Below are 11,467 nucleotides of genomic sequence, written 5' to 3' on the forward strand. Positions count from 1 at the left end.
CCTTTATTGCTTTTTTCATTTGAAGAAAACAATTGCTGTATTAATTCATTAGTTTTCATATATAATATATATACATATGTATATAATGTAGAATATGGGAAGGAAGAGATATCTTCCAAAATTTTTCCAGCAATGCCTCAAAAAATGATACACCATAACAAAATGGAAGTTATTAAAAATTGCAAGAATAAATATTAAAAAGGTTATTAATAATGATGAAAAATCTGTAATAAAAATAATATGGTAAACTATATGAATGCTAGGATAAACTAAAGCCAATTTAGGGTCCATTTGTCTTAGAAACAGGCATAAAACATAAATACTTCCTTAAAATGTGACTATCTCAGCTCAGACCTAATACAGTAGTTCCTAGGAAATAAAGTCCAATTAAAGTGAAGAATAAGGTATGTATTTTCATCACTATTACTATTTAAAATTATTCAGGGGAAACTTAACCAGTGAACTAGGAAGATAGAAAGTAACCACAAGTATAAACACGGGAAAATGAAAGATAAAATCATCAGACTTTGTAGATACAATTAAAGTTGTAAAAACTAAGGACAACAATTTAAAAACTATAGAAAAGAAAATTTAGTAAGCTAAATATGTGTTAAAAGTATTTGTATATAAAAGCTCTAATCAGTGGCCAAATGAAATAAAATAAAATGCCTAGCACCGGCCTGATAGCTCAGCGGACTAAAGCACCCGCTTGGCCGAGCACAGTGGCTGGGGTTCAATCCCTGGCGTGCTGTGTCGGCCCCATCCGTGAGGCAAACTGAGATAGTGATTGAGACTGGGGGTGGTGCCGCACACTTGTACTCCCAGTGCTTGGGAGGCTGAAAACAGGAGAATCACTAAGAGTCTGATCTACACAGTGAGACCTTATAGACCTTGTCCTAAATACAGAAAAAAATAAAAATAAAAAATAAAATGCCTGGGTTAAACTAAATTTGTAAAGAGGGTCCTTTAATAAAGGATATGTTGGGGCTGTAGAGATAGCTCAGCATCTAAGCACCTGCCTGGCAAGCACAAGGACCCAAGTTTGATCCCTGGTACCATGTGCCTTGCCTTCCCTGGAACCCTGGACATGCCTGTGTGGCCACCGAAGCCCAGCATGATGCACGCCTGTAATCCCTGTATGGGGAAGGCTGAGACAGGAGGACCACTATGAGTCTGAGCTGCATAGTAAGACCCTGTACCAAAATAAGAATGATTTAAAAATAAATATGGGCATGTTGTGAAGATTTGATACACGTTGGTATCATCCTTTTCATAAAAATGATCTTTAGAAACAAAGTAAAGACTTAAACAAATGTAAAGGAATATTGTGTTCTTTGATTAGGAAAACTCAGCATTTAAATTTTTCTTTTCATCTTTTATTTATTTATTTGGTACAAGGTCTTTCCACGAAGTTCAGCCTCCTAGTGACTCTTCAGTCTAAGCTTCCCCAGTGCTGGGATTACAGGCGTGCACCACCCTGTGTGGTTTCAAGGCCCCCAGGGCTGGCCCAGGGTTCTGGGGCCTGAATGGCATGCAGTACCAGGGACTGAACCCCAGTCTTTGTGCTTGCAAGGCAGGCTCCTACACCGCCAAGCGATCTCCCCAGCCCAGCGTAATAAAAATATTAAAATAATTCAAATAAATAATCTAAAACAGGATTCAAATAAAATTGTCTGTAAAATAGAGTGACAGATCAGTCAAGACAAGCTGAGTGTCATAAGAAAATAAGCAAAAATAAGAGTAATAGGAGTCCTAAAAGATGTTAAAATCTGTTACTCAGCCTCACTAATTAAAATGTAAAGCTTTATGAATAAAGAGAATATTTATTTATTGTTGTATTTTTTTAGGGAAAGGTCTACAGGGTGTTTGGAGTCTCACTACTAGATCAGACTCATGGTGATCTGCCTGTTTGTACCCTCCCAAGAGCTGGGATTACAGGTTCGCCACACCCAGTCTCAGATGCCATCTCAGCACACCCCGGGGGTGGAGGCAGCATGGTAGGCCCAGGGATTGAAGCCCTGGCCCCTGCGCCTGCTTGCAGATGCTTTCATCCACCGAGCTATTTGGCCAGCCCTATGAATAAAAAGAATAGAACAGAACAAGAATCCCAGAAACTTCTCTAACCACTAATGAAATCACTGGAAGAAAGATGAGTTATACTTGATACTGAAATATAAAACCTGAACATAGCAGGGAAAATCAGCTTCTACTTGCTTCATCCACACAATGTGAATGATTCTCAACTTCATTTAGAATAAGAGAAATAAAAATTTAAAGTATAGTGAAAACCAGACAAAATATGTTAAGATTCTAGATTGGTATTTTGTTAATGGTTAAGAGAGATGGCATTTTCATAGCTCTTTTTGGAGGTAAAAATAGTAGCATGGGGGGAGGGGTAGTGGTAAAAAAATTTAAAATAATTTAAATTTAAAATTTAAGTATTTTTTTAAGAAAATGTATTTAGGACAGGGTCTCACTACATAGATTGGACTCGTAACTGACTCTTCTGTTCTCAGCCTCCCAAGTGTGCCACCACACCCAGTCTCAGTCACCCTCTCAGCGAGCCTCAGGGGCGAGGCTGGCACAGCGAGCTGGGGATGGAATCCCGGTTGCTGCACTCCGCCTAAGCAGGCGCTTTAGTCTGCTGAGCTATCTGGCTGGCTCTTTAAGTTTTATACACCCTTTGGAATAGCATTTTCACTTCTAGCAGTGTATCCTAGAGAAGCAAAATTGATCATGAGCACCATTTTTATTGCAGCATTACTTGAGCTTGTAAGACTGAAACAGTCCACATACCCTACCTTTCTAACAACTCATAAACCATGCATTGAGACACAGAACTCTGTCCGTCCAGAGTAAGGAAGTAAGATGTATTGTGTACACATACCAGCTTCCCACAAGGCATGTAATCATTACATACTACACACTTATGCTAATATCCTAAAATTAAGATAAGAGTTACCGGGAGTAAGGAAAACGTGTGCGAAACGTCTAGTAGGTGCTTACGCACTGGAGCCTGACACAGTGCCGGCGGCCCGTGGTCGCTGCTGCAAACAGCACTGCTGTGGTCCGCGCAGCAGCAGCACCCCGTCAGCTGGTCAAAGAACCTGGATCCCTGCTTTGTTAGACTGAGGGGTCTCTTTCCTGAGTATTTTCTGTGTTTATAGCTTGCTAGTGTCATAATAATTTTGAGAAATTCTGACTCAGCATGTGATTAATGAACGGAATATTTTTGCTGACAAAATACATTTTTGAAAGCAAAAAGGAGAAAAAACCACCTTCTTCTAATGTACATGTGGAAGTGTTATAGGGAGGCATTTTTCCTCAAAAGGGAATTTGAAGACTTTGGGGTGGCTATTCCAGCCTTCGTGTTATGTTTCCAACCCATTGTTAGTATCTTGCTTAGCATAATTTTAATTTACCTAACTTGTCTTTCTCAAGTCCTTCCGAAGCATTTCTAATTCAGTTTTAATAAAATAAAAATAAGCTTTCCTTCAGTTGTCTTCTATCAGTTAAATTATGTAAAAACCTATTACAACTAACTTATACACATGTAGGGATAAATAGAACTACCTTTTGAAGTCAGGTGCACTAGTGGAAGTAGCTGTGCCTTGTCAACACTAAAGTAGCCACACGCAGACACACAACGTGACAGTTAGCATATCTGAAAGACTTCGATCCTTGGTTAGTCCGCCACGTTGGTTAAGAGGTGATTTAAAACAATGTTTACTATAAACCAACAAGTAAAGAGTAGCCCATTATGTTCTAAATGAAATAAAATCAGAATAACCCGAATAAAAATGATTTGCTACTGTTTTTACATTTTTATGATGGGAGTGCTCTGTCTTCATTATGACTTCCACACAAGCCCATGTTCTTTCCAATGTTTCAGGCTTTGGTCCGAGAGTTACAAAACGATGTCCATGTGATAAGGCAAAAAATCAGAGAGCTTAAAAAAATGCAGAAAAACAGAGAAGCTTGTAAAACCTCAACCCATAAAGCCCAGAGCTTGGCAGCTTCTATCCTGAACATTTCACGATCAGATCTAGAGGAAATATTGGATACGGAAGATGAAGTGGTAAGACCATTTAAATATTCATTATATAATGAGGGCTTATTATATATCACATATTTTGTTTTATAATTCATAGGATTTCATCATTTAGATTACATTCATCAAGGTGAGATTAATGTGGCAACTATATACATCAAATAATAACCACCTCAGAAAACCTTTAGAGAAACTTAACTGTGTAATATAGAAATCACCCAGAACAGGCTGGGGAGATAGCTCAGTGGCGTAAGCACCTGCCTGGCAAATGCAAGGTCCTGAGCTCAGTCCCTCCATACCCCGTGCCGTGCCACTCCGAGAACCCCAGGTGAGCTGTGCTGACCAGAACCTGGGAGTGATGGTGCTCACCTGTTATTTCAATAGTGGAGAGGCTGAGACAGGAGGATCACTAGGAGCCTGAGCTGAGTAGTGAGCCTTGTATCAAAGAAGAAAAGGGAAAGAAAGAAAGAGAAAGAAAAGAAACAATCCAGACTATATATTTTTGAATACCTTGTCATTTTGACCAGTTATCCTTTTCCTGTTTACTCCATTTTCTTTAATTTAATTACATTATATATCTTCTAAGCTAGTATTTTAAATTAAGTCAGTTTGAATGGATTTAGTTAAACTGTATCTCATATGTGAGATTTCATATAATGTTTCATTTTGGTTTTTGCTTGTTTTGGGGGGGACTGGGGATAGAACCCAGATCTCACCCATGGTAGGCTGGCACTACCGGAGAGCTGTATACTCTACCTGGTTTTTCTTTTTGTTTTTCTTAGCAGCAAATTTATTGGCTTGACTGTCTAAGCAGTCAACATGCCTGTTTTGAAAATATATTGTTGCAAAACACATTTATTGTTCTAAATGGAGCAAAGTGTTCCTATCTCTGGGAGGCATATGCAGTAGGCAGAGGTCTTGGGTAGTGTCACAGTGCTTTCATAGAGCACTACCCGTGGGGTCAGTCACCACCCTAAAACGGCAGAGCTTCCTCTTGGGCAGGAGTCTGTGAAGCAGTGGAGGAGGCACAGCCCCATTCTCCAAGCCTCTGAACGCTACCATGGCTGCTAGATTTTGTTGTTGCTGTTGCTTTTTTTTTTTTTTTTGAGCTAGGATCTCACTATGTGGCCCACACTAGTCTTAAATGCACTATGTAGCCCAGGTTTTCCTTGAACTTGTAGTGATCCTCCTGCCTCAGCCTCCTCTAAGTGCTGGGAATGTAGGTCTGTACCACCATGCCCAGCTTTAAAATTGTGTATTATTTGAAAATATTGAAGAGATCATGGCACTAAGAACATCCAATAAATAATGTGCTCGGTGAACAAGTAAAATTAAAAACATAAATGCTTATTTGTATGAGGCCAGCCACAAGGCTCCCATCAACTTCTAAAAGATCTTCTGAGTAGAGCAAACCTACAATTTGCAAAGGCTTTCAAATTGCCAAGAGTTCTTTGAAAAGATGTCAAAGAAATTTGTGCTGCAGCTGTCTCCATTCTATGGTGAGTGGGACGGTGAGCTATCAGCTCTCTGTGCTCAGAAGCTTTGCCACAGTTTCTACCAGATCCTGAACTGTGAAGTGAAGAGCGCTGTCCAGTGTACTATCAAGTATGAGACGTGTGGGAGGCAACATTGCCTCTAGCAAAGATACTAGCTGTGTTTCATTGTAGATAGTAATTACAGTTTGTTAATAGTGAAAAACTTACCAAATGTTGGTATGGAGACTGCTAATGCTACCTGGAGTTTTAACCTAAGCACATAGAGCAAAAGCACTCATACAGGTACGTGTGTGTGTGTGTGTGTGTGTGTGCACGTGCACACATGTTCTTAGACACAAATGTGTGTGCATATCCTGGGATGCAGAGCCATTGCCTTTGTTAGGATTCTAAAAGGTGCCCTTTCTAAGCTGACAAGTTAGAAAAAGGCATCCCCTCCTAACTGGCAAGTTAATTTTTTTCCATCAAGTCTGTATCTCTCATTACAATCCCAGACTATACAGTGCATTTCTGTAAAAAATTAGCACCACTTGCAGATACCGTCTGAGGTCAAAGTACACAGCACTGATACTGCGCTGCACACACGTGAAGTGGAGGTTGTCCTGGAGAGAGGACCTGAGAAGGACGGGCCCGCACCATATGTGCTAGGCTTCACTGCAGACCAGCGCTTCCCTAAGCCCAGCCCTGCACTTTGTAGCAGGATAAGGAGTGCCGTGCAGCCCCCACGCAGAGCCAGACCTCTTCATTTCTGTTCTCAGAAGGGCACATTTCAAGTCCTGATCACATATGGAAGCTGCCTGGCGTCTCAGTCTGTCTTGAGCTCCACCGTGAAAGCAGAAATGAAATACTCCTAAGTTATTGTGAAATACAGAAATATGACTTTGTGTTCTGCATGTAAGCAAATGTTTACAAATTAACTATTAAAAAGCATGGACTTCAATATTTCTACATTGACAGTACAGGCAGCTCTTTGTTAAAGTTATTCCACTGGTGTCCCTCTAGGTTTATTCAGTAATCAATAATATGACCACGTTATATATGTGTATCAACATCAACATTCTCTTCTTTTTAGGAAATGAAAAAGACCAAGATAGATGCTGAAAATGACAAGGAATGGCTGCTATACATTCGGAGACTTCTTGAAGGACAGGTATTTTCTCTCACTTTTGCTTCACACATTAAAACTGCCTAACAAGAAATAAGCCTTACTTTTTTATAGATGCCTTTTTCTAAACATTTACTTACATTTTTTGGTAAAAAAATTATCCCAAAAGGTAAGCAAGAAAGTTAACCCCCCATTTGTACTTTTGGAGTTAACAAATGAAACAAATACCTTGGGAAAGACCCAACGTGGGTCTCAGCAAATGCATTAATTAAATTATCGAGTCAACCTCTGTGCTTGCCAGACTCAGAAGGATCCATTCTCTCAGACCTCTTAGGAGACGAGGCTCTATACCATGTGTCTTTAAAGCCAGCAGTTGATGTGGACACCTGAGGAGTTCATGGTTTCAGTGACCTTTTACTGCGGACCTGTTTCCAGTCAATTCATGTTTTCCTCACAGCCAGACAGCTGTTTATTACTGTGTCTTCCCGCACTCTCTACAATATTTTCTACTGAGACCTCGAGCAGCTTGTTAGTGGGAAGTAAATATTGATTTGGCATCCTGTCAATGCAGAAAGAATGAAAAAATTTCCACCAGAGGCCCCTCAAACATTTTCCTATCGACGTTTTCTGGGCTGAGTGGAAAGCTGCATAGAGAATGACAAGGCCAAGGCGAGCTGCAGTCCCTGCGGGGTCTATTGAGACTGCTGCTGTGACCTGTGTGATACTTTTTCTTCCCTTTCAAGTATTTTTTTAATACACAGATAGTCAGCTGGGATGCGCCCCTCTTGTAAGTGATCAAGGGCAGTTTATTGGCAGGTGAGAGCCCTGCTTTTCTAGTCATAGCCAGCTTTTGTTTTGACATCACTGACAGCATGTAATGTATTTCAAAACTTTGTCATTAGTTTTTGCTCATTCTAATTGTTTACTTCAAAATTGATCTGGAATAAATAAAAATGAAAACATCTGTCAAAGTAGCAAAATTTTCCTATGAATTTGGAAGACATAAATGCTTCTCTGTAAAGATTAAAAACAGAAGCTGACATTGTCTACCTCACACTTATTAATAAAAACAGCAGTTTCTATGTTTGGTGAAGTCAAAACTTATATATAAGTTATCTGTATTCATGTGAGTTACATATATTTTTGAAACATTTGAAATCACTTCAATGGTAATAAATGGTAACTGGCAGGCTTTTGCTTAAAGTTGCTGGAGTGCAGATGCACGGTGCTGGACAAAGCCTTCTACAGGGACAGCGTGCTGTGACAGTGGAGTCGGCTCTGGATTGTGCTGTGTGCCCAGAACTCAGCTTGGGCTTGGCACCAAGAGAAGCACACGACTGAGGGGTTTTTTTCTAGTTTGAAGATGATAAAAACAAACCTTTTAATGATTTTTTAAGATGCTCACCTTGTAAATATGACCTTGTATATCCTTTAATTAGAAAATTTATTATCATTTATGTCCATAAAGAAAAAAAATTATATATATATATATATAATAAATGTTAAATAAAAATTATATATATATATATATATCTTTACTAAATTTCACTAGTTATGCTAATATATGACCTGCTTTTAGGGCTAACATAGATAGAAGTACATACACATATTGAGATATGTGCTAATTCTGTCCAGTTAGTGTAAAATTCCTGTTGAAAATGGCATCAGATTTCTTAATACTGCAGCTTGATATAGTGCCTTTTTGTGCCACTGAGCCTGGACTCTGGAATATAATTGCCTAGTAGTATTGATTTAATTGCCCAGGTTTATTTGTGGACTCCTAATTATTGACTGGAGGTGAATTTAATGGAGCAGCCTTTATGAACGCAGGGAAACCGCTGCTGTTGCTGTTATACATAATGAACTGCATCATGTGCCTTCAGATCATTTTTCAAGCTAATTTTATTCTACTGTGACAGTATGATAACATTTAAAAAGTCAAAGACTTTTTTATTTTTATTACTGACATAGGTGGTTTTGCTAATGTCTTTGGATTTGTGAGGAAAAAAATAGAGACCTCATTGGTTGCACTTGAATGTCATTTTATAATTATGCCCAAGAGAAAAATCTGTAAAATAGGAACAATCTCTTGTTTTTGCTAGCCTTTTCTTCTGTCTTAATCTCAGCAGTTATATTTGTCCTGGACTTCAGAAAACATTTTCTTTACCTATCAGTTCTTTTAGTGTCCATGTTTTACTCTCGGGATTGTGTGGGCAAAGCATGAATAGGTTTGCTTATGCATTTATTTTAGTTTATGGCTTACATGTTCTTGTGAGTGAGTTTACATGATCTGTGTGTTGTAGAATAACTGATCACATCTTAAAATGATGATTAATTCAACATTCATATTTCAATATTAAAATATTTCATAGATAAAATTGTAGGAAAGTTTCCCTTAAATGTCCTCCCCCTGTATTGGTTGCTGTTTGATAGAGTCCTGAAATTACAAGAGGCAAACTGAACCTGTGATAGTATCTTTTGTTTATCTTTATCTTTCTATTAAGTTTTTCATTTGCATTCATTTGATAGTATTTTATGCTGGAAAAAATATTTACTGCAAAACAGAAAGCAGTCCTAACATGTGACACTGTGAAACTACACAATGTGTACTGTTGCTGCTACCCAGAAATACGTAAGAACTAAAAGGTCTACAATTTTAACTCATACACATTTGACATAGAATACAAATATATGTTCCCATTATTTCAAATAGTACTAATGCAATTGGTGATTCTATATATTTGTGGTTTTTTAATTTTGTATTGCTTTGTTTTTTTGCAACTTGCCCTTTTCTCTGGAAAATTTCCAACACTAAGAGTCACACTGGAAAAATAAATCTTAAGATCTGCTTTCATTTTTCTATGGAATAGCTTTATTTATTTTCTTTCAATATTTTACTTAATTCCCCTTTTCACATTAATGTATTTTTAACTTTTAACATTTATAACATACAAGCAAATTTGTGATTATAATAATTACATTTTTTTTTTTGGTGAGGAGTGAAGCCTAAAATAGTTTATTTGTGGTTTAGGAATTGGCAGGGAAAAAAAAAAAAACAGCAAAGGAAAGGAGGCTGGGACTAGTCTGGACAAACTTTTGAGCAGGATAGGGATATAATCAGTAGTGTGCTTTAGAAAGGTACATGACATGCTGAGGAGACAGCTCAATAGAATAAGCGCTTCCCTGGCAAGCACAAGGGTCTGAGTTCAATCCCCGGTTCCACAAAAAAAAAAAAGAAAGAAAGAAAAAAGAAAAGAAAGGTACATGACAGCAGCATAAGGGGTGGTTTGGAGAGAGAAGAACCTAGCAGCAAGAAAGTAACCTGGATAAGATCCAGTAAGAGTCATAAAGTAGGAAGGCCAGAGGTAAAGGTGAACCTCACCACAGTGAGTGAAAACACGACCATGGTGAGATTATGTGCAGGGGGGTCAGAAAGAAAGCAGAAGTGGCCAAGTTTAATATTGTCCATGGTGAAAATAACTTTAAGAATTTTAGAGAAAGAAAAAGATAAAAGCAGGTTTGGTAGGGAAGATATGCTAAATAGTATTTGAAGCCATGGTATATTTAGTAGGTTAACAATATTCAAAGACCCACTTCTCCCTTAATACATCACAACTTCTCCATGGCTCTTCTAAGTGAAATATAACCATTTAGGAATCCATTTCAAAGATGGACATGGTGGTGCGTACCATAATCTCAACTCCCCAGAAGACTGGGGCTGGAAGATCCCTTAAGCCCAGAATTCAATGCCAGTCTAGGCAACAAAGCCAGACCATATCTCAAAAATTAAAAGAAAGTAAAACAAAAAAAGGCAGTATAAACATTTACACTTCAACAATGAAAGACTCAGTTTTAAAAAATGGCAAAGGACTTGAGTAGACATTTCTCCAAGAATACACATACATAGCTAAAAATAAACGAAAAGATGCCTGACATTATTAGCTAATAGGGAAATGTGACTAGAAAAGCAAAGTAAGATAATATCTCACATTCACCATGGTTGCTTCAAGCAAAAGGATAGTAACGAGTGCTGACAACAGTGTATCTTTATTGGAACCAACATACATTGCTAGTGGGAATGTAAGCTGGTAGAGTTTCCCTCTGGAAAACAGTGTGGCACTTCCTCATGAAGCCAGAGTTACTGCAAGGCACAGCAATTCTACTTCTAAGTGTACACCCACAAGAAACGAACAGAGATGTCCATTACAAAAGAGCATTATTTATTATCAACTGATGAATGGCTAATAAAATATAGCATTGCTAGAACAAAACTCAACTAGCAAATGGAATGCAATGTTAATGTATACCATAACATGGAAAAATCTTGTAAACCTTAGGTGGAAGAGGCCATTTATAAAATGTTATAGTATGTAGTATGATTTCATTCATGTGAGATATCTAGAAAAGGAATATTCATAAAGACAAAAAGTAGATTCATGGTTGTCAGGGAATGGGTATAGATGAGTAGCTTCTAATGGGTCAAGTATGTATGTATGTATGTATGTATGTATTGGCAGAACCGGGGATTGAACTCAGGCCCTTGTGCTTGCCAGGCAAGCACTTATTCTACTGAGTCATCTGCCCAGTCAGGGTTTTTTGAAAGGAAAGAAGTGGTGAAATTTCCTGGAATTAGATAGTGGTGATCATTATCCAATCTTCTGACTCCATTAAAATCAACTAATTACGCACTTTAAAATGTTGAGTTTTATTATGGGCGTATCTATTCGAAGTAACTCCTTGCTGTGCACAGTGATGCGTGCCCATAGTCACAGCTCTCAGGAGGCTCAGGCAGGGAGGGTTACAAGCTGGAGGCCCTCC

General features: G+C 38.3%; 1 protein-coding gene across 1 annotated transcript in view; it reads left to right on the top strand.

Moving 5' to 3' along the window:
* Positions 1 to 11,467, top strand: part of Cntln (centlein) — a 378,305-nt gene that overhangs the window by 354,753 nt on the left and 12,085 nt on the right. The window contains exons 25-26 of the mRNA XM_023715856.1: positions 3,893 to 4,078; positions 6,617 to 6,694. Coding sequence (XP_023571624.1) covers positions 3,893 to 4,078; positions 6,617 to 6,694 — 264 coding nt within the window. The remainder of the gene's footprint in view (positions 1 to 3,892; positions 4,079 to 6,616; positions 6,695 to 11,467) is intronic.

This window comes from Octodon degus, unplaced genomic scaffold (assembly GCF_000260255.1).
Source record: "Octodon degus isolate 3935 unplaced genomic scaffold, OctDeg1.0 scaffold00044, whole genome shotgun sequence".
Lineage (NCBI taxonomy): Eukaryota > Metazoa > Chordata > Mammalia > Rodentia > Octodontidae > Octodon > Octodon degus.